This window comes from Nerophis lumbriciformis, linkage group LG07 (assembly GCF_033978685.3).
Source record: "Nerophis lumbriciformis linkage group LG07, RoL_Nlum_v2.1, whole genome shotgun sequence".
NCBI classification, from domain to species: Eukaryota; Metazoa; Chordata; class Actinopteri; order Syngnathiformes; family Syngnathidae; genus Nerophis; species Nerophis lumbriciformis.
The window spans coordinates 1,954,307-1,978,770 of NC_084554.2; the positions used below are offsets into that span (position 1 = coordinate 1,954,307).

Sequence of the window (24,464 nt, forward strand, 5' to 3'; positions counted from 1 at the left end):
TTTAATTTACAGTAATTTGGTGTGAAAAATTACACACCAAATTTTTGCTGTAAAAGCTACTGATTTTATTTTACAGTGCACGGTCCAAAAGTCAGATTTTTTTTTCATTTTAAAAATGGCAGAAAATCGCCAAAATTTTTATGTAAAAAAAAAAAAAAAAGAAGTAGATAGTGGTACTGATTTTCAATGATTTTGTGTAAAAAACACTGAATTTTACAGTAAAATTCTGGTGACTGACCTGCCAGTTTTTGTTTTTTTACTGTAAAATCTACAGATTTTATTTTACAGTGCACGGGCAGAAAGTCGCCAAAATTGTACTGTAAAAAAAAAGGTGGTACTGATTTTCATTATTTTTATGAAAAAAACACTGAATTTTACAGTAAAATTCTGGTGATTTAGCTGACAATTTTTGTTTTTTTACTGTAAAATCTACAGATTTTATTTTACAGTGCACGGTCAAAAAGTCAGATTTTTTTTGGTTAAAGCAAAACTGGCAGAAACTCGCCAAAATTTGACTGTAAAAAAAAAAAGGTAGTACTGATTTTCAATATTTTTTGTAAAAAACACTGACTTTTACAGTAACATTTTGGCGACTTAGCTGCCAGTGTTTTACTGTAAAATCTACAGATTTTATTTTACAGTGCACGGTCCAAGAGTCAGATTTTTTTTTCATTTTAAAAAAACTGGCAGAAAATCGCCAAAATTTTTATGAAAAAAAAAAAAAAAAGAAGTAGATAGTGGTACTGATTTTCAATAATTTTGTGTAAAAAAACACTGAATTTTACAGTACAAATCTGGTGACTGAGCTGCCAGTTTTTGTTTTTTACTGTAAAATCTACAGATTTTATTTTACAGTGCACGGGCAGAAAGTCGCCAAAATTTTACTGTAAAAAAAAGGTGGTACTGATTTTCATAAATTTTATGAAAAAAACACTGAATTTTACAGTAAAATTCTGGTGATTTAGCTGACAATTTTTGTTTTTTTACTGTAAAATCTACAGATTTTATTTTACAGTGCACGGTCAAAAAGTCAGATTTTTTTGGTTAAAGCAAAACTGGCAGAAACTCGCCAAAATTTGACTGTAAAAAAAAAAAAAAAAAAAGGTAGTACGGATTTTTTAATATTTTTTGTAAAAAACACTGACTTTTACAGTAACATTTTGGCGACTTAGCTGCCAGTGTTTTACTGTAAAATCTACAGATTTTATTTTACAGTGTACGGTCAAAAAGTCCGATTTTTTTTGGTAAAAAGAAAAACTGCCAGAAAGTCGCCAACATTTTACAGTTAAATTCTCGCAACTTAGCTGCCGGTGTTTTACTGTAAAATCTACAGATTTCTTTTACGGTGTACGGTAAAGTCAGTACATTTTACAGTAAAATACTCAGTTGGCAGAATTTTACTGTAAGAATACAATTGTTAGCATTTTTACACTGTAAAAACAACTGGCAGACAATATTTACTACAAAAATAACAGTACTGATTTTCAGTAAAAAAATAGCATGAATTATATAAAAAAAAAAAATCGACGGATTTAAAAAAAAGAAGTAACCTGGTTCTTTGGTGCCACGATGTGCCAGGAGCAGGTCACGCCGGCTGGGTAGTCCCGTTCTGGCCAGTTGGGGGTTTTGAAAGTCCCGGAAGGTTTGTCCAGTCTGCCACCACAATACAGCTCACCTGTGGGAGAAAGAACGTGTACGACTGTCAACAGTCTGAGACCAGGAAAAAAAAACCTTGAGCGGCAATAAGGGGTGTTGGTATGTGTGCGTATCCGCGTGGTGGTCCACATCCCAGGTGTCAGGGAGTTTTCACACTGTCTTTCGCTGTGCTGGTCTCACTGGGGTGTGTCCATTACAGGGTAGATAAGGGTTGTTGTTGGTTTGGGCGAGCAAACATTCCACCCGTGTGTCTGACCTAAATTCTCCTTTCTGACTCTACAATTATTTCAATGCTGAATTGAGGCCAGACATAAGTAGACTCTGCTTAAAAAGATGCGATAGAGTGCAGATATTGTTGATATCTGGTGAAGGTTTGACAACGTGGAGCAGACTTATCGAGTCCCGTGAGGGTTTTTCTGGGGGAAGTCTGCCAGGGACTCTTGTGTGTTAGAACCAGGCCAGCTGACCAACCAGCCATTAAAATTCCTCTTGGAGACGTTGCGACCCCGCGGAGAGGAAAAGTCTACGTGTGTGTGTGTGTGTGTGTGTGTGTGTGTGTGTGTGTGTGTGTGTGTGTGTGTGTGCGCACTTGTCTCACCATCCTTGTGTGGACATACACTTGACAAACCAACCTTTCTGTGAGGACATTTATATCTAGTGAGAACATTTATATCTAGTGGTAGATATAAATGTTTTCCATCATTCTAGCTATAGTGGAAAGGGGGGCCCTCCCAACCTACTAACCAAACGTGGGTCCACACAAAGTAGGCAAGACATGTATGTGTGTGTGTGTGTGTGTGTGTGTTCTTGTATTTCTAGCCTTCTTGAGACATCAGCAAGGAAAAGTACCTTCCATATGAGGACCCGTGAACAAGTTTGGAGGTCTCAATAAAGTAAGAAATACACAAATGTGTGTGTGTGTGTGTTCTTGTATTTCTACCGTTCTTGAGACATCAACAGGGAAAAGTACCTTCCATATGAGGACCCGTGAACAAGTTTGGAGGTCTCAAGAAGGTAAGAAATACAAAAATGTGTGTGTGTGTGTGTGTGTGTGTGTGTGTGCACTTGTCTCACCATCCTTGTGTGGACATACACTTGACAAACCAACCTTTCTGTGAGGACCTTTTGACTTGTGAGGACATTTTCCTGGTCCTCACAACTACAGAAGTAAAATTTTTTTTTTTACTTTGTGTGTTTTGCATTCTGAAGTGAGGTTGCAACTCTCTACTCCCATCTAGTGGTAGATATAAATGTTTTCCATCATTCTAGCTATAGTGGAAAGGGGGGCCCTCCCAATCTACTAACCAAACGTGGGTCCACACAAAGTAGGCAAGACATGTATGTGTGTGTGTGTGTGTTCTTGTATTTCTAGCCTTCTTGAGACATCAGCAAGGAAAAGTACCTTCCATATGAGGACCCGTGAACAAGTTTGGAGGTCTCAAGAAAGTAAGAAATACACAAATGTGTGTGTGTGTGTGTGTTCTTGTATTTCTACCGTTCTTGAGACATCAACAGGGAAAAGTACCTTCCATATGAGGACCCGTGAACAAGTTTGGAGGTCTCAAGAAGGTAAGAAATACAAAAATGTGTGTGTGTGTGTGTGTGTGTGTGTGCACTTGTCTCACCATCCTTGTGTGGACATACACTTGACAAACCAACCTTTCTGTGAGGACCTTTTGACTTGTGAGGACATTTTCCTGGTCCTCACAACTACAGAAGTAAAATATATTTTTTTTACTTTGTGTGTTTTGCATTCTGAAGTGAGGTTGCAACTCTCTACTCCCATCTAGTGGTAGATATACATTTTTCCATCATTCTAGCTATAGTGGAAAGGGGGGCCCTCCCAATCTACTAACCAAACGTGGGTCCACACAAAGTAGGCAAGACATGTATGTGTGTGTGTGTGTGTGTGTGTTCTTGTATTTCTAGCCTTCTTGAGACATCAGCAAGGAAAAGTACCTTCCATATGAGGACCCGTGAACAAGTTTGGAGGTCTCAAGAAGGTAAGAAATACAAAAATGTGTGTGTGTGTGTGTGTGTGTGTGCACTTGTCTCACCATCCTTGTGTGGACATACACTTGACAAACCAACCTTTCTGTGAGGACCTTTTGACTTGTGAGGACATTTTCCGGGTCCTCACAACTACAGAAGTAAAATATTTTTTTTTACTTTGTGTGTTTTGCATTCTGAAGTGAGGTTGCAACTCTCTACTCCCATCTAGTGGTAGATATACATGTTTTCCATCATTCTAGCTATAGTGGAAAGGGGGGCCCTCCCAACCTACTAACCAAACGTGGGTCCACACAAAGTAGGCAAGACATGTATGTGTGTGTGTGTGTGTGTGTGTGTGTGTGTGTGTGTGTGTGTGTGTGTGTGTGTGTGTGTGTTCTTGTATTTCTAGCTTTCTTGAGACATCAGCAAGGAAAAGTGCCGTCCATATGAGGACCCGTGAACAAGTTTGGAGGTCTCAAGAAGGTAAGAAATACAAAAATGTGTGTGTGTGTGTGTGTGTGTGTGTGTTCTTGTATTTCTACCGTTCTTGAGACATCAACAGGGAAAAGTACCTTCCATATGAGGACCCGTGAACAAGTTTGGAGGTCTCAAGAAGGTAAGAAATACAAAAATGTGTGTGTGTGTGTGTGTGTGTGTGTGTGTTCTTGTATTTCTACCGTTCTTGAGACATCAACAGGGAAAAGTACCTTCCATATGAGGACCCGTGAACAAGTTTGGAGGTCTCAAGAAGGTAAGAAATACAAAAATGTGTGTGTGTGTGTGTGTGTGTGCACTTGTCTCACCATCCTTGTGTGGACATACACTTGACAAACCGTGTTTTGCATTCTGAAGTGAGGTTGCAACTCTCTACTCCCATCTAGTGGTGGATATACATTTTTCCATCATTCTAGCTATAGTGGAAAGGGGGGCCCTCCCAACCTACTAACCAAACGTGGGTCCACACAAAGTAGGCAAGACATGTATGTGTGTGTGTGTGTGTGTGTGTGTTCTTGTATTTCTAGCCTTCTTGAGACATCAGCAAGGAAAAGTGCCGTCCATATGACGACCCGTGAACAAGTTTGGAGGTCTCAAGAACGTAAGAAATACAAAAATGTGTGTGTGTGTGTGTGTGTGTTCTTGTATTTCTACCGTTCTTGAGACATCAACAGGGAAAAGTACCTTCCATATGAGGACCCGTGAACAAGTTTGGAGGTCTCAAGAAGGTAAGAAATACAAAAATGTGTGTGTGTGTGTGTGTGTGTGTGTGCACTTGTCTCACCATCCTTGTGTGGACATACTCTTGACAAACCAACCTTTCTGTGAGGACCTTTTGACTTGTGAGGACATTTTCCTGGTCCTCACAACTACAGAAGTAAAAATTTTTTTTTTTTACTTTGTGTGTTTTGCATTCTGAAGTGAGGTTGCAACTCTCTACTCCCATCTAGTGGTAGATATAAATGTTTTCCATCATTCTAGCTATAGTGGAAAGGGGGGCCCTCCCAACCTACTAACCAAACGTGGGTCCACACAAAGTAGGCAAGACATGTATGTGTGTGTGTGTGTGTGTGTGTGTGTGTGTGTGAGGGGCGTGGGGGGTTTGTAAAGAAATGTCCCATGTGAGCGAGACATGTTGACAACTTCAACGTCAAAGTGTTTGTGGCCTCCACTAGTTTGGCTGCTGCAGAACGTCGGAGACAACAAAAGTTCAACTGAGAACAACTTTTTTTTTTTTAAATAGAATTTTGGGACGTGTGCAGCAAAAAAGCGCTTTGCGAAAAAAAAAAAAAAGCCAAGTTATCATGCGGGCTGGGCAACTTTATTGTGCAACTTTTCCTGCCCAGGAACACAGGAGGGGCTTGAACCTATCCCAGCAATGGGATTTTTTATGTGATCTACTCACACTTCTAAATAAAAAGAGAATACAACAAATCCTTTTCAACTTATATTCATTTGAATAGACTGCAAAGACAAGATATTTAACATATAAACTGGAAAACTTTGTTATATTTTGCAAATATTAGCTCATTTGGAATTTGATGCCTGCAACGTCCATCCATCCATCCATCTTCTTCCGCTTAATCGAGGTCGGGTTGCGGGGGCGACAGCCTAAGCAGGGAAGCCCAGACTTCCCTCTCCCCAGCCACTTGGTCCAGCTCTTCCTGTGGGACCCCGAGGCGTTCCCAGGCCAGCCGGGAGACATAGTCTTCCCAACGTGTCCTGGGTCTTCCCCGTGGCCTCCTACCGGTCGGACGTGCCCTAAACACCTCCCTAGGGAGGCGCTCGGGTGGCATCCTGACCAGATGCCCGAACCACCTCATCTGGCTCCTCTCCATGTGGAGGAGCAGCGGCTTTACTTTGAGCTCCCCCCGGATGACAGAGCTTCTCACCCTATCTCTAAGGGAGAGCCCCAAACTCATTTGGGCCGCTTGTACCCGTGATCTTGTCCTTTCGGTCATAACCCAAAGCTCATGACCATAGGTGAGGATGGGAACGTAGATCGACCGGTAAATCGAGAGCTTTGCCTTCCGGCTCAGCTCCTTCTTCACCACAACGGATCGATACAGCGTCCGCATTACTGAAGACGCCGCACCGATCCGCCTGTCGATCTCACGATCCACTCTTCCCCCACTCGTGAACAAGACTCCGAGGTACTTGAACTCCTCCACTTGGGGCAAGATCTCCTCCCCAACCCGGAGATGGCACTCCACCCTTTTCCGGGAGAGAACCATGGACTCGGACTTGGAGGTGCTGATTCCCATCCCAGTCGCTTCACACTCGGCTGCGAACCGATCCAGTGAGAGCTGAAGATCTTGGCCGGAGGAAGCCATCAGGACCACATCATCTGCAAATAGCAGAGACCTAATCCTGCAGCCACCAAACCGAATCCCCTCAACGCCTTGACTGCGCCTAGAAATTCTGTCCATAAAAGTTATGAACAGAATGGGTGACAAAGGGCAGCCTTGGCGGAGTCCAACCCTCACTGGAAACGTGTCCGACTTACTGCCGGCAATGCGGACCAAGCTCTGACACTGATCATACAGGGAGCGAACTGCCACAATCAGACAGTCCGATACCCCATACTCTCTGAGCACTCCCCACAGGACTTCCCGAGGGACACGGTCAAATGCCTTCTCCAAGTCCACAAAGCACATGTAGACTGGTTGGGCAAACTCCCATGCACCCTCAAGGACCCTGCCGAGAGTATAGAGCTGGTCCACAGTTCCACGACCAGGACGAAAACCACACTGTTCCTCCTGAATCCGAGGTTCGACTATCCGGCGTAGCCTCCTCTCCAGTACACCTGAATAGACCTTACCGGGAAGGCTGAGGAGTGTGATCCCACGATAGTTAGAGCACACCCTCCGGTTCCCCTTCTTAAAGAGAGGAACCACCACCCCGGTCTGCCAATCCAGAGGTACCGCCCCCGATGTCCACGCGATGTTGCAGAGTCTTGTCAACCAAGACAGCCCCACAACATCCAGAGCCTTAAGGAACTCCGGGCGGATCTCATCCACCCCCGGGGCCTTGCCACCGAGGAACTTTTTAACTACCTCGGCAACCTCAGCCCCAGAAATAGGAGAGCCCACCACAGATTCCCCAGGCCCTGCTTCCTTATAGGAAGACGTGTTGGTAGGATTGAGGAGGTCTTCGAAGTATTCCCTCCACCGATCCACAACATCCGCAGTCGAGGTCAGCAGAACACCATCCTCACCATACACGGTGTTGACACTGCACTGCTTCCCCTTCCTGAGGCGGCGGATGGTGGTCCAGAATCGCTTTGAAGCCGTCCGGAAGTCGTTTTCCATGGCTTCCCCCGAACTCCTCCCATGTCCGAGTTTTTGCCTCCGCGACCGCTGAAGCCGCACACCGCTTGGCCTGTCGGTACCTGTCCGCTGCCTCAGGAGTCCTATGAGCCAAAAGAACCCGATAGGACTCCTTCTTCAGCTTGACGGCATCCCTCACCGCCGGTGTCCACCAACGGGTTCTAGGATTACCGCCACGACAGGCACCAACTACCTTGCGGCCACAGCTCCAATCGGCCGCCCCGACAATAGAGGTGCGGAACATGGTCCACTCGGACTCAATGTCCAGCACCTCCCTCGGGACATGTTCAAAGTTCTTCCGGAGGTGGGAATTGAAACTCTCTCTGACAGGAGACTCTGCCAGACGTTCCCAGCAAACCCTCACAATGCGTTTGGGCCTGCCAGGTCTGTCCGGCATCCTCCCCCACCATCGCAGCCAACTCACCACCAGGTGGTGATCGGTAGAAAGCTCCGCCCCTCTCTTCACCCGAGTGTCCAAAACAAAAAAGCTCCTCTCTGAGCTGCCACCTTACCGTGGTAGAGGAGTTTGCGTGTCCCAATGATCCTAGGAGCTATGTTGTCCGGGGGTTTCTATGCCCCCTGGTAGGGTCTCCCAAGGCAGACTGGTCCTAGGTGAGGGATCAGACAAAGACCAGCTCGAAGACCTGGATGAAGAACACAAACCAAGGACCCAGATTTCCCTCGCCCGGACGCGGGTCACCGGGGCCCCCCTCTGGAGCCAGGCCCGGAGGTGGGGCACGATGGCGAGCGCCTGGTGGCCGGGCCGGGCACAGCCCGAAGAGGCAACGTGGGTCCCCCCTCCAATGGGCTCACCACCCATAGCAGGGGCCATAGAGGTCGGGTGCAGTGTGAGCTGGGCGGCAGCCGAGGGCAGGGCACTTGGCGGTCCGATCCTCGGCTACAGAAGCTAGCTCTTGGGACGTGGAACGTCACTTCGCTGGGGGGGGAAGGAGCCTGAGCTAGTGCGCGAGGTGGAGAAGTTCCGGCTAGATATAGTCGGACTCACTTCGACGCACAGCAAGGGCTCTGGAACCAGTTCTCTTGCCTGCAACGTGTTTAAAAAAAAAAAAAGCTGGCACAAGTGGCAAAAAAGAGTGAGAAGGTTGAGGAATGCTCATCAAAGACTTATTTGGAACATCCCACAGGTGAACATGGCTAATTGGGAACAGGTGGGTGCCATGATTGGGTATAAAAGCAGCTTCCATGAAACGCTCAGTCGTTCACAAACAAGGACGGGGGCGAGGGTCACCACTTTGTCAACAAATGCCTGAGCAAAACAACATTTCTCAAGCAGCTATTGCAAGGAATTTAGGGATTTCACCATCTACGCTCCGTAATATCATCAAAAAGTTCAGAGAATCTGGAGAAATCACTGCACGTAAGCCAGGATATTACACACCGTGGATCCCTCAGGCGGTACTGCATCAAAAAAGCCACGTCAGTGTGTAAAGGATATCACCACATGGGCTCAAGAACACTTTAGAAACCCACTGTCAGTAACCACAGTTTATTTTACAGTGCACGGTCCAAAAGTCAGATTTTTTTTTCATTTTAAAAAAACTGGCAGAAAATCGCCAACATTTTTATGTAAAAAAAAAAAAAAGAAGTAGATAGTGGTACTGATTTTCAATAATTTTGTGTAAAAAACACTGAATTTTACAGTAAAATTCTGGTGACTGTGCTGCCAGTTTTTGTTTTTTACTGTATAATCTACAGATTTTATTTTACAGTGCACGGGCAGAAAGTCGCCAAAATTTTACTGTAAAAAAAAGGTGGTACTGATTTTCAATAATTTTATGTAAAAAACACTGAATTTTACAGTAAAATATGGTGATTTAGCTGACAGTTTTTGTTTTTTTACTGTAAAATCTACAGATTTTATTTTACAGTGCACGGTCAAAAAGTCAGATTTTTTTGGTTAAAGCAAAACTGGCAGAAACTCGCCAAAATTTGACTGTAAAAAAAAAAAAAAGGTAGTACTGATTTTCAATATTTTTTGTAAAAAACACTGACTTTTACAGTAACATTTTGGCGACTTAGCTGCCAGTGTTTTACTGTAAAATCTACAGATTTTATTTTACAGTGCACGGTCCAAAAGTCAGATTTTTTTTCATTTTAAAAAAACTGGCAGAAAATCACCAACATTTTTATGTAAAAAAAAAAAAAAAGAAGTAGATAGTGGTACTGATTTTCAATAATTTTGTGTAAAAAACACTGAATTTTATAGTAAAATTCTGGTGACTGAGCTGCCAGTTTTTGTTTTTTACTGTAAAATCTACAGATTTTATTTTACAGTGCACGGGCAGAAAGTCGCCAAAATTTTACTGTAAAAAAAAAAAGGTGGTACTGATTTTCAATAATTTTATGTAAAAAACACTGAATTTTACAGTAAAATTCTGCTGATTTAGCTGACAGTTTTTGTTTTTTTACTGTAAAATCTACAGATTTTATTTTACAGTGCACGGTCAAAAAGTCCGATTTTTTGGGTTAAAGCAAAACTGGCAGAAACTCGCCAAAATTTGACTGTAAAAAAAAAAAAGGTAGTACTGATTTTCAATATTTTTTGTAAAAAACACTGACTTTTACAGTAACATTTTGGCGACTTAGCTGCCAGTGTTTTACTGTAAAATCTACAGATTTTATTTTACAGTGCACGGGCAGAAAGTCAGATTTTTTTTTCATTTTAAAAAAACTGGCAGAAAATCGCCAACATTTTTATGTAAAAAAAAAAAAAAGAAGTAGATAATGGTACTGATTTTCAATAATTTTGTGTAAAAAACACTGAATTTTACAGTAAAATTCTGGTGACTGAGCTGCCAGTTTTTGTTTTTTACTGTATAATCTACAGATTTTATTTTACAGTGCACGGGCAGAAAGTCGCCAAAATTTTACTGTAAAAAAAAAAAAGGTGGTACTGATTTTCAATAATTTTATGTAAAAAAACACTGAATTTTACAGTAAAATTCTGGTGATTTAGCTGACAGTTTTTGTTTTTTTACTGTAAAATCTACAGATTTTATTTTACAGTGCACGGTCAAAAAGTCAGATTTTTTTGGTTAAAGCAAAACTGGCAGAAACTCGCCAAAATTTGACTGTAAAAAAAAAAAAGGTAGTACTGATTTTCAATATTTTTTGTAAAAAACACTGACTTTTACAGTAACATTTTGGCGACTTAGCTGCCAGTGTTTTACTGTAAAATCTACAGATTTTATTTTACAGTGCACGGTCCAAAAGTCAGATTTTTTTTTCATTTTAAAAAAACTGGCAGAAAATCGCCAACATTTTTATGTAAAAAAAAAAAAAGAAAAGAAGTAGATAGTGGTACTGATTTTCAATAATTTTGTGTAAAAAACACTGAATTTTACAGTAAAATTCTGGTGACTGAGCTGCCAGTTTTTGTTTTTTACTGTATAATCTACAGATTTTATTTTACAGTGCACGGGCAGAAAGTCGCCAAAATTTTACTGTAAAACAAAGGTGGTACTGATTTTCAATAATGTTATGTAAAAAACACTGAATTTTACAGTAAAATTCTGGTGATTTAGCTGACAGTTTTTTGTTTTTTTTTACTGTAAAATCTACATATTTTATTTTACAGTGCACGGTCAAAAAGTCAGATTTTTTTGGTTAAAGCAAAACTGGCAGAAACTCGCCAAAATTTGACTGTAAAAAAAAAAAAGGTAGTACTGATTTTCAATATTTTTTGTAAAAAACACTGACTTTTACAGTAACATTTTGGCGACTTAGCTGCCAGTGTTTTACTGTAAAATCTACGGATTTTATTTTACAGTGCACGGTCCAAAAGTCAGATTTTTTTTTCATTTTAAAAAAACTGGCAGAAAATCGCCAACATTTTTATGTAAAAAAAAAAAAAAAAAGAAGTAGATAGTGGTACTGATTTTCAATAATTTTGTGTAAAAAACACTGAATTTTACAGTAAAATTCTGGTGACTGAGCTGCCAGTTTTTGTTTTTTACTGTATAATCTACAGATTTTATTTTACAGTGCACGGGCAGAAAGTCGCCAAAATTTTACTGTAAAACAAAGGTGGTACTGATTTTCAATAATGTTATGTAAAAAACACTGAATTTTACAGTAAAATTCTGGTGATTTAGCTGACAGTTTTTTGTTTTTTTTTACTGTAAAATCTACATATTTTATTTTACAGTGCACGGTCAAAAAGTCAGATTTTTTTGGTTAAAGCAAAACTGGCAGAAACTCGCCAAAATTTGACTGTAAAAAAAAAAAAGGTAGTACTGATTTTCAATATTTTTTGTAAAAAACACTGACTTTTACAGTAACATTTTGGCGACTTAGCTGCCAGTGTTTTACTGTAAAATCTACGGATTTTATTTTACAGTGCACGGTCCAAAAGTCAGATTTTTTTTTCATTTTAAAAAAACTGGCAGAAAATCGCCAACATTTTTATGTAAAAAAAAAAAAAAAAGAAGTAGATAGTGGTACTGATTTTCAATAATTTTGTGTAAAAAACACTGAATTTTACAGTAAAATTCTGGTGACTGAGCTGCCAGTTTTTGTTTTTTACTGTATAATCTACAGATTTTATTTTGCAGTGCACGGGCAGAAAGTCGCCAAAATTTTACTGTAAAAAAAAAGGGTGGTACTGATTTTCAATAATTTTACGTAAAAAACACTGAATTTTACAGTAAAATTCTGGTGATTTAGCTGACAGTTTTTGTTTTTTTACTGTAAAATCTACAGATTTTATTTTACAGTGCACGGTCAAAAAGTCAGATTTTTTTGGTTAAAGCAAAACTGGCAGAAACTCGCCAAAATTTGACTGTAAAAAAAAAAGAAGGTAGTACTGATTTTCAATATTTTTTGTAAAAAACACTGACTTTTACAGTAACATTTTGGCGACTTAGCTGCCAGTGTTTTACTGTAAAATCTACAGATTTTATTTTACAGTGCACGGTCCAAAAGTCCGATTTTTTTTTCATTTTAAAAAAACTGGCAGAAAATCGCCAACATTTTTATGTAAAAAAAAAAAAAAAAGAAGTAGCTAGTGGTACTGATTTTTAATAATTTTGTGTAAAAAACACTGAATTTTACAGTAAAATTCTGGTGACTGAGCTGCCAGTTTTTGTTTTTTACTGTATAATCTACAGATTTTATTTTACAGTGCACGGGCAGAAAGTCGCCAAAATTTTACTGTAAAAAAAAGGTGGTACTGATTTTCAATAATTTTATGTAAAAAACACAGAATTTTACAGTAAAATTCTGGTGATTTAGCTGACAGTTTTTGTTTTTTTACTGTAAAATCTACAGATTTTATTTTACAGTGCACGGTCAAAAAGTCAGATTTTTTTGGTTAAAGCAAAACTGGCAGAAACTCGCCAAAATTTGACTGTAAAAAAAAAAAAAAGGTAGTACTGATTTTCAGTATTTTTTGTAAAAAATACTGACTTTTACGGTAACATTTTGGCGACTTAGCTGCCAGTGTTTTACTGTAAAATCTACAGATTTTATTTTACAGTGCACGGTCCAAAAGTCAGATTTTTTTTTCATTTTAAAAAAACTGTCAGAAAATCGCCAACATTTTTATGTAAAAAAAAAAAAAAAAGAAGTAGATAGTGGTACTGATTTTCAATAATTTTGTGTAAAAAACACTGAATTTTACACTAAAATTCTGGTGACTGAGCTGCCAGTTTTTGTTTTTTACTGTATAATCTACAGATTTTATTTTACAGTGCACGGGCAGAAAGTCGCCAAAATTTTACTGTAAAAAAAAGGTGGTACTGATTTTCAATAATTTTATGTACAAAACACTGAATTTTACAGTAAAATTCTGGTGATTTAGCTGACAGTTTTTGTTTTTTTACTGTAAAATCTACAGATTTTATTTTACAGTGCACGGTCAAAAAGTCAGATTTTTTTGGTTAAAGCAAAACTGGCAGAAACTCGCCAAAATTTGACTGTAAAAAAAAAAAAAAAAGGTAGTACTGATTTTCAATATTTTTGGTAAAAAACACTGACTTTTACAGTAACATTTTGGCGACTTAGCTGCCAGTGTTTTACTGTAAAATCTACAGATTTTATTTTACAGTGCACGGTCCAAAAGTCAGATTTTTTTTTCATTTTAAAAAAACTGGCAGAAAATCGCCAACATTTTTATGTAAAAAAAAAAAAAAAGAAGTAGATAGTGGTACTGATTTTCAATAATTTTGTGTAAAAAACACTGAATTTTACAGTAAAATTCTGGTGACTGAGCTGCCAGTTTTTGTTTTTTACTGTATAATCTACAGATTTTATTTTACAGTGCACGGGCAGAAAGTCGCCAAAATTTTACTGTAAAAAAAAGGTGGTACTGATTTTCAATAATTTTATGTAAAAAAACACTGAATTTTACAGTAAAATTCTGGTGATTTAGCTGACAGTTTTTGTTTTTTTTACTGTAAAATCTACAGATTTTATTTTACAGTGCACGGTCAAAAAGTCAGATTTTTTTGGTTAAAGCAAAACTGGCAGAAACTCGCCAAAATTTGACTGTAAAAAAAAAAAAAGGTAGTACTGATTTTCAATATTTTTTGTAAAAAACACTGACTTTTACAGTAACATTTTGGCGACTTAGCTGCCAGTGTTTTACTGTAAAATCTACAGATTTTATTTTACAGTGCACGGTCCAAAAGTCAGATTTTTTTTTCATTTTTAAAAAACTGGCAGAAAATCGCCAACATTTTTATGTCAAAAAAAAAAAAAAAGAAGTAAATAGTGGTACTGATTTTCAGTAATTTTGTGTAAAAAACACTGAATTTTACAGTAAAATTCTGGTGACTGAGCTGCCAGTTTTTGTTTTTTACTGTATAATCTACAGATTTTATTTTACAGTGCACGGGCAGAAAGTCGCCAAAATTTTACTGTAAAAAAAAAAGGTGGTACTGATTTTCAATAATTTTATGTAAAAAACACTGAATTTTACAGTAAAATTCTGGTGATTTAGCTGACAGTTTTTGTTTTTTTACTGTAAAATCTACAGATTTTATTTTACAGTGCACGGTCAAAAAGTCAGATTTTTTTGGTTAAAGCAAAACTGGCAGAAACTCGCCAAAATTTGACTGTAAAAAAAAAAAAAGGTAGTACTGATTTTCAATATTTTTTGTAAAAAACACTGACTTTTACAGTAACATTTTGGCGACTTAGCTGCCAGTGTTTTACTGTAAAATCTACAGATTTTATTTTACAGTGTACGGTCAAAAAGTCCGATTTTTTTAAATATATATATATATATATATATATATGTCCTATAAAGCAAGCCTACCCTTCTCATTAGGCTGCGCGGCGGAGAAGACGGACAGGAAGCCGCTCCCGGCCGTGTTGGCGTCCGACAGCATGTGCAGCATCATCTTGTTGCCCGTGGAAACCAGCGCGCCCGGCTTGAAGGTGCCACAGAACCGGCCCAGCCGCTGGCCGCGGGCGTGGCCGCTGTACACGTCCACGTAGTCGTAGCGACACAGGCGGTCGCTCTCCAGGTCCAGGAAGCGGAAGGACAGCACCACCACCTTCCCTTCCGGGACCTGCGGGACAGCAGGTATTGTGACAAACTTTTATTTTGAAAACGTCAGATTTATTGTTTTGTCATCGTGAAAAAGGGCTAAAAAAATATTAAAAGACAAATCTTGTTATTAATTTTTAAACCTTTTTACTAGAGCTGTCCAATTATTCACTTTTCAAATCTGATTATCACATTTTTTCATGATTAATCACAGTTTAATTGCATTAAAAACCTCCCAGGCAAAACTTTCATGTTTTGTTTTAAGTCATGTTTTGTTTAGTTATAGGACTCTTTATTTTCTGTCTTTTCACTCCCTTGTCTTGTTTCCATGATTACCCCATTAGTTTCACCTGTTCCACGTTTGGACTCATTGTGCACTCTTGATTGTCACCATAGCAACCCGTTAGTTTTCACCTGTCACGTTCACGCACCTGTTTTCGTTAATCATGTCTGTAGTATTTAAGTTCAGTGTTTTTCAGTTTGTCTTGCTGACGACCGACTGTCAAGACTTGGTCTGGGGTGTGTGCTTTTCCGGGGATGCAACGGAAAGTTGGCTCGGGCGAGACGGGAATGAAGGTACATGATTTATTTATTTATTATCAAAAAAAAGGAATAAATGAATCATGTACCTTCATTCCCGTCTCGCCCGAGCCAACTTTCCGTTGCATCCCGGAAAAGCACACACACCCCAGACCAAGTCTTGACAGTAGGTCGTCAGCAAGACAAACTGAAAAACACTGAACTTAAATACTACAGACAGTGGCCTAGTGTTAGAGTGTCCGCCCTGAGATCGGTAGGTTGTGAGTTCAAATCCCGGCCGAGTCATACCAAAGACTATAAAAATGGGACCCATTACCTCCCTGCTTGGCACTCAGCATCAAGGGTTAGAATTGGGGGTTAAATCACCAAAATGATTCCCGGGCGCGGCCACCGCTGCTGCCCACTGCTCCCCTCACCTCCCAGGGGGTGATCAAGGGTGATGGGTCAAATGCAGAGAATAATCTCGCCACACCTAGTGTGTGTGTGACAATCATTGGTACTTTAACTTTAACTTTAACTTTAACTTTAACATGATTAACGAAAACAGGTGCGTGACGTGACAGGTGAAAACTAATGGGTTGCTATGGTGACAATCAAGAGTGCACAATGAGTCCAAACGTGGAACAGGTGAAACTAATGGGGGTAATCATGGAAACAAGACAAGGGAGTGAAAAGACAGAAACTCAAAGTCCAATAACTAAACAAAACATGACTTAAAACAAAACATGACAGGATCAGACTTTTCATCAAACATATTTAAATGTTCAAGTAAAACATGTAAAAAAAAAATTCTGACAAAAAAAATGCATTTGTGTGCAAACATTGGAGTCTTTTTTTGAAGTGAATTAAAACCATGCGAGTGAATAATATCCTGTAATTAATCCACATAAAAAATGTTTTATTATTGTGATTAAAAAAAGTTCATCGTTAAACAGCACAATTAAAAAAAATTTTTTTTTAGTAAAACTATTTTTAGAAGGTGGCCCCGGGCCACACCTGACTGGAGCTGCACACTTTTAAACATATTTAGGTCTTTTTAAAAGTTTGATTGTAACGTGCATCTTCGTTGGGAGTTTTCATGAACACTTTTGCCAAAGCTAGCCAGTAGCATGTCAATAGCAAAGCCAATGTAAATTAGCATCAAGCTAACGCATTTTTTTGAAAAAGTGGAGCCTTACTTAACTTACATTGGAGAGTTTTTTTTATTCCATTTCCTGCTTGGCATTGAAAATGTCAACATTACCCAGGAGGTAGTTTGGCTGAGTCAGCTCTCAGTGCTGCTGGAGTGATCGTCAAGTGACCACTTTAAGTGACGAGGCAGGCCACATTAAATGACATGGAAGACTACAATGAGTGACATGGTGGGCCACCGTTGATAAAGTGGCTAGCCATTTTTAATGAAATGGTGGGTCACTTTAAATGATGAGGCAGGCCACATTAATTGATGTGGAAAGCCACTTTAAATTATGTGGAAGACCACTTTGAATGATCTGGCAGGCCAATTTAAAAGATGAGGTTGGTCACTTTTAATGATGTTGCAGGGCAGATTTAATAATGTGGCAGGCCACATTAAATGATGTGGAAGACCACATTAAATGATGTGGAAGACCACATTGAATGTCATGGTGGGCCACAGTTAATGAAATGACTAGCCGCCTTAAATGACATGGTGGGCCACTTTTAATGACAAGGCAGGCCAATTTAAATGATGTGGAAAGCCACTTTATATGATTTGGAAGACCACTTTGAATAATTTAAATGATGAGGTTGGTCATTTTTAATGATGTTGCAGGCCACATTAAATGAAGTGGAAGACCACATTGAATGGCATGGTGGGCCACAGTTAATGAAATGGCTAGTCGTATTAAATGAAGTGGCAGGCCACTTTAAATGACGTGGAAGACCACATTGAATGGCATGGTGGGCCACAGTTAATGAAATGGCTAGTCGTATTAAATGAAGTGGCAGGCCACTTTAAATGACGTGGAAGACCACATTGAATGGCATGGTGGGCCACGGTTAATGAAATGGCAAGTCGTATTAAATGACGAGGCAGGCCACTTTAAATGAAATGGAAGACCACTTTGAATGAACAGACAGGCCACTTTAAATGATGAGGTTGGTCACTTTTAATGATGTTGCAGTCCACTTTATATTGGAAGACACCATTAAATGACATAGGAGGCCACTTTAAATGGTGTAGAAGACCACATGGTGGGCCACATTAATGAAGTGGCTAGCCACTTTAAATGACATGGCGTGCCAATTTTAATGATGAGGCAGGCCACCTTAAATGACTTGGAAGACCACATTGAATGTCATGGTGGGCCACAGTTAATGAAATGACTAGCCGACTTAAATGACATGGTGGTCCACTTTAAATGACGAGGCAGGCCACTTTAAATGATGTGGAAAGCCACTTTATATGATGTGGAAGACCACTTTGAATGATCTGGCAGGCTAATTTAAATGATGAGGTTGGTCACTTTTAATGATGTTGCAGGCCACTTTAAATGATGTGGAAGACCAATGTTGCAGGCCATTTTAAAAGACGTCGCAGGCCAAATTAAATGTGGGAGACCAATTTAAAAGACGTGGAAGACCCAATGTGGCAGGCCACTTTTAATGACGTCACAGGCCACATTTAATGACGCAGCAGGCCATTTTAAATGTGGAAGACCAATTTAAATGACGTGGAAGACCCAATGTGGCAGGCCACATTTAATGACGTCACAGGCCACATTTAATGATGCGGCAGGCCACTTTTAAATGTGGAAGACCAATGTTGCAGGCCAATTTTAAAGATGTCGCAGACCAATTTAAATGTGGGAGACCAATTTAAATGATGTGGAAGACCCAATGTTGCAGGCCACTTTTAATGACGTCACAGGCCACATTAATGACGCGGCAGGCCATTTTAAATGTGGAAGACCAATTTAAATGACGCGGAAGACCCAATGTGGCAGGCCACTTTTAATGACGTCGCAGGCCACATTTAATGATTCGGCAGGCCAGTTTAAATGTGGGAGACCAATTTAAATGACGCGGAAGACCCAATGTGGCAGGCCAAATTAAACGTGGAAGACCAATGTTGCAGGCCACTTTTAAAGACGCCGCAGGCCATTTAAATGTGGGAGACCAATTTAAATGACGCAGAAGACCCAATGTGGCAGGCCACTTTTAAAGACGCCGCAGGCCATTTAAATGTGGGAGACCAATTTAAATGACGTGGAAGACCCAATGTGGCAGGCCACTTTTAATGATGTCACAGGCCAAAATTAATGATGCGGCAGTCCAATTTAAATGTGGAAGACCAATTTAAATGACGCGGAAGACCCAATGTGGCAGGCCAACTTTAATGACGTCACAGGCCACATCTAATGACGCGGCAGGCCAACTTAAATGTGGAAGACCAATTTAAATGACGCGGAAGACCCAATGTGGCAGGCCATTTAAACGTGGAAGATCAATGTTGCAGGCCACTTTTAAAGACGTCGCAGGCCACTTTAAATGTGGGAGACCAATTTAAATGACGTGGAAGACCCAATGTGGCAGGCCACTTTTAATGACGTCACAGGCCATTTCAAATGTGGGAGACCAATTTAAATGATGTGTAAGACCAATGTTGCAGGCCACTTTTAAAGACGTCGCAGGCCAATTTAAATGTGGAAGACCAATTTAAATGATGTGGAAGACCCAATGTGGCAGGCCACTTTTAATGACGTCGCAGGCCACATTTAATGATTCGGCAGGCCAGTTTAAATGTGGGAGACCAATTTAAATGACGCGGAAGACCCAATGTGGCAGGCCAAATTAAACGTGGAAGACCAATGTTGCAGGCCACTTTTAAAGACGCCGCAGGCCATTTAAATGTGGGAGACCAATTTAAATGACGCAGAAGACCCAATGTGGCAGGCCACTTTTAAAGACGCCGCAGGCCATTTAAATGTGGGAGACCAATTTAAATGACGTGGAAGACCCAATGTGGCAGGCCACTTTTAATGATGTCACAGGCCAAAATTAATGATGCGGCAGGCCAATTTAAATGTGGAAGACCAATTTAAATGACGCGGAAGACCCAATGTGGCAGGCCAACTTTAATGACGTCACAGGCCACATCTAATGATGCGGCAGGCCAACTTAAATGTGGAAGACCAATTTAAATGACGCGGAAGACCCAATGTGGCAGGCCATTTAAACGTGGAAGATCAATGTTGCAGGCCACTTTTAAAGACGTCGCAGGCCACTTTAAATGTGGGAGACCAATTTAAATGACGTGGAAGACCCAATGTGGCAGGCCACTTTTAATGACGTCACAGGCCATTTCAAATGTGGGAGACCAATTTAAATGATGTGTAAGACCAATGTTGCAGGCCACTTTTAAAGACGTCGCAGGCCAATTTAAATGTGGAAGACCAATTTAAATGATGTGGAAGACCCAATGTGGCAGGCCAATTTTAATGACGTCACAGGCCACAATTAATGATGCGGCAGGCCAATTTAAATGTGGAAGACCAACTTAAATGACGCGGAAGACCCAATGTGGCAGGCCACACTTAGTGAAACGGCAGGCCAATTTAAATGTGGAAGACCAATTTAAATGACGTGGAAGACCCAATGTGGTAGGCCAAATTTAATGACGTCACAGGCCAAATTAAAAGATGCGGCAGGCCAATTTAAATGTGGAAGACCAATGTTGCAGGCCACTTTGAAAGACGTCACAGGCCAATTTAAATGTGGGAGACCAATTTAAATGACGTGGAAGACCCAATGTGGCAAGCCACTTTTAATGACGTCACAGGCCACATTTAATGAAGCGGCAGGCCACTTTAAATGTGGAAGACCAATTTAAATGATGCGGAAGACCCAATGTGGCAGGCCACATTTAATGATGCGGCAGGCCAGTTTAAATGTGGAAGACCAATTTAAATGACGCGGAAGACCCCATGTGGCAGGCCACTTTTAATGAAGCGGCAGGCCAATGTAATGTGGAAGACCAATTTAAATGACGTGGAAGACCCAATGTGGCAAGCCACTTTTAATGACGTCACAGGCCACATTTAATGATGCGACAGGCCAATTTAAACGTGGAAGACCAATTTAAATGAAGCGGAAGACCCAATGTGGCAGGCCAAATTTAATGACGTCGCAGGCCACATTTAATGATGCGCCAATTTAAATGTGGAAGACCAATGTTGCAGGCCACTTTTAAAGACGCCGCAGGCCAATTTAAATGTGGAAGACCAATTTAAATGATGCGGAAGACCCAATGTGGCAGGCCATTTTTAAACGTGGAAGACCAATGTTGCAGGCCACATTTAAAGACGTCACAGGCCAATTTAAATGTGGAAGACCAATGTTGCAGGCCACTTTTAAAGACGTCACAGGCCAATTTAAATGTGGAAGACCAATTTAAATGACGTGGAAGACCCAATGTGGCAAGCCACTTTTAATGACGTCACAGGCCACATTTAATGAAGCGGCAGGCCAATTTAAATGTGGAAGACCAATTTAAATGACGCGGAAGACCCAATGTGGCAGGCTACTTTTAATAATGTCACAGGCCACAATTAATGATGCGGCAGGCCAATTTAAATGTGGAAGACCAATTTAAATGACGTGGAAGACCCAATGTGGTAGGCCACTTTTAATGACGTCACAGGCCACATTTTAATGAGGCGGCAGGCCAAATTAAATGTGGAAGACCAATTTAAATGACGCGGAAGACCCAATGTGGCAGGCCACATTTAATGAAGCGGCAGGCCAATTTAAATGTGGGAGACCAATTTAAATGACGTGGAAGACCCAATGTGGCAGGCCAATTTTAATGACGTCACAGGCCACATTTTAATGACGCGGCAGGCCAAATTAAATGTGGAAGACCAATTTAAATGACGCGGAAGACCCAATGTGGCAGGCCACATTTAATGATGCGGCAAGCCATTTTTAAATGTGGAAGACCAATGTTGCAGGCCACTTTTAAAGACGTCGCAGGCCAACTTAAATGTGGGAGACCAATTTAAATGACGTGGAAGACCCAATGTGGCAGGTCACTTTTAATGACGTCACAGGCCACGTTTTAATGAGGCGGCAGGCCAACTTAAATGTGGAAGACCAATTTAAATTACGCGGAAGACCCAATGTGGCAGGCCACGATTAATGATGCGGCAGGCCAATTTAAATGAGGTGGAAGACCCAATGTGGCAGGCCACAATTAATGATGCGGCAGGCCAATTTAAATGTGGGAGACCAATTTAAATGACGTGGAAGACCCAATGTGGCAGGCCAAATTTAATGACGTCACAGGCCACATTTTAATGATGCGGCAGGCCAAATTAAACGTGGAAGACCAATGTTGCAGGCCACTTTTAAAGACGTCGCAGGCCAAATTAAATGTGGGAGACCAATTTAAATGACGTGGAAGACCCAATGTGGCAGGCCACATTTAATGATGCGGCAGGCCAAATTAAACGTGGGAGACCAATTTAAATGACGTGGAAGACCCAATGTGGCAGGCCAACTTTAATGACGTCACAAGCCACATTTAATGAAGCGACAGGCCAATTTAAATGTGGAAGACCAATTTAAATGACGCAGAAGACCCAATGTGGCAGGCCATTTTAAACGTGGAAGACCAATGTTGCAGGCCACTTTTAAAGACGTCGCAGGCCAATTTAAATGTGGGAGACCAATTTAAATGACGTGGAAGACCCAACGTGGCAGGCCACTTTTAATGATGCGGCAGGCCACATTTTAATGACGCGGCAGGCCAACTTAAATGTGGAAGACCAATTTAAATGACGCGGAAGACCCAATGTGGCAGGCCAATTTAAACGTGGAAGACCAATGTTGCAGGCCACTTTTAAAGACGTCGCAGGCCAAATTAAATGTGGGAGACCAATTTAAATGACGTGGAAGACCCAATGTGGCAAGCCACTTTTAATGACGTCACAGGCCACATTTAATGAAGCGGCAGGCCAATTTAAATGTGGGAGACCAATTTAAATGTTGTGGAAGACCCAATGTGGCAGGCCAACTTAAACGTGGAAGACCAATGTTGCAGGCCACTTTTAAAGACGTCGCAGTCCAATTTAAATGTGGGAGACCAATTTAAATGACGTGGAAGACCCAATGTGGCAGGCCAATTTAATGACGTCACAGGCCACATTTTAATGACGCGGCAGGCCACTTTAAATGTGGAAGACCAATTTAAATGACGCGGAAGACCCAATGTGGCAGGCCACATTTAATGATGCGGCAGGCCAATTTAAACGTGGAAGACCAATTTAAATGACGTGGAAGACCCAATGTGGCAGGCCACATTTAATGAATCGGCAGGCCAATTTAAACGTGGAAGACCAATTTAAATGACGTGGAAGACCCAATGTGGCAAGCCGTTTTTAATGACGTCACAGGCCACATTTAATGATGCGACAGGCCAATTTAAACGTGGAAGACCAATTTAAATGACTCGGAAGACCCAATGTGGCAGGCCACTTTTAATGACGTCACAGGCCACAATTAATGATGCGGCAGGCCAACTTAAATGTGGAAGACCAATTTAAATGACGCGGAAGACCCAATGTTGCAGGCCACTTTTAAAGACGTCGCAGGCCAATTTAAATGTGGGAGACCAATTTAAATGACGTGGAAGACCCAATGTGGTAGGCCACTTTTAATGACGTCACAGGCCACATTTTTAATGATGCGGCAGGCCAATTTAAATGTGGAAGACTAATTTAAATGACGCGGAAGACCCAATGTGGCAGGCCACTTTTAATGACGTCGCAGGCCACATTTAATGATGCGGCAGGCCAATTTAAATGTGGAAGACCAATGTTGCAGGCCACTTTTAAAGACGTCGCAGGCCAATTTAAATGTGGGAGACCAATTTAAATGACGCGGAAGACCCAATGTGGCAGGCCACTTTTAATGACGTCGCAATCCATATCAAACGATGTTGCCGACCACATTGAATGACGTGATAGGCCACATTAATTGAAGTGGCGGGTCACTTTAAAAAAGTGCACGACCACATTAAATGATGTGGCGGCCATCAATAATGTGGCTGGCCCCATAAAATGAAGTGTCAGAGTTTGACACAGTGGTTCAGTGGTTCAGGTCAAAGATGAATGCATGATTAATCAAAGTGTGATTAATGCAACATCACACCAGTTAACTCATTCATTCTGACAAAAGGCTGAGTGAGTAAGAAGAATTAAAGTGACAGAACATTATAGCACATTTAGTGATATTATTACTAATATTTAGTGACAGCAGCAGGTGGTGAAAAGGCACTCACTGTGATCCTCCACACACATTTGGTGTTGGGGGGGTAAACTCCCGGGTACCCTTGGCTCCCGATGATTCCGGACTCGCCCGTGAAGTTCCCCCCGCACGTGAAAGACGGTCTAGAAGCAGGAAGAGTGTTGACAAAGTTTCAGAATAAAGCGTCCAGGCTGTCAAAAGTGAGGCGTGTACCTGTGCTGCGACTGCGCACACACGCCCGCCAGCAGGAAGGCGAGCAGCAGACGGCGTGCACAGGAAGCGGCGCACATTGTGGGCTGGAGTGCCGTCTGCGGGACATGAATGCAGGTTTTGTTCTGGGAGGAGGGACGCTCAGCAGTCTCCTCCCCAGCCCTACTTTTAAACACTGTGTTTAACATTATCATTAAACACTGTGTTTAACGTTATCATCACACTTCAACAACTCTTAACATGTCAATGCTGCTAAATCAGCATTGAACATAAAAATATGTTCTTGTTATCTTACCCTGGATGAATACATGTTAAATACATATGGAAGTAAATGTTTTTAAACTACATTATCCAGAAGGCTTAGCAATGTAGAATGACAGGAAGTAATACAAATATATTTTCTCTGATAGTGATTGTTTATATATACAGTGGGGCAAAAAAGTATTTAGTCAGCCACCGAT

At 40.8% G+C, this 24,464-nt stretch overlaps 1 protein-coding gene across 2 annotated transcripts in view; it reads right to left on the bottom strand.

Moving 5' to 3' along the window:
- The window catches only part of pcolce2b (procollagen C-endopeptidase enhancer 2b), a 58,732-nt gene extending 34,549 nt beyond the window's left edge, over positions 1–24,183 (bottom strand). For both annotated transcript variants that reach the window (XM_061965935.1, XM_061965934.1), the window contains exons 1-4: positions 24,007–24,183; positions 23,828–23,936; positions 14,752–15,007; positions 1,551–1,675 (exon numbers count right to left, since the gene is read on the bottom strand). In XM_061965935.1, the coding sequence (XP_061821919.1) occupies positions 1,551–1,675; positions 14,752–15,007; positions 23,828–23,936; positions 24,007–24,083 (567 nt within the window). In that variant the 5' untranslated portion in view covers positions 24,084–24,183. The remainder of the gene's footprint in view (positions 1–1,550; positions 1,676–14,751; positions 15,008–23,827; positions 23,937–24,006) is intronic.
- Between the last annotated feature and the right edge of the window lie 281 nt (positions 24,184–24,464).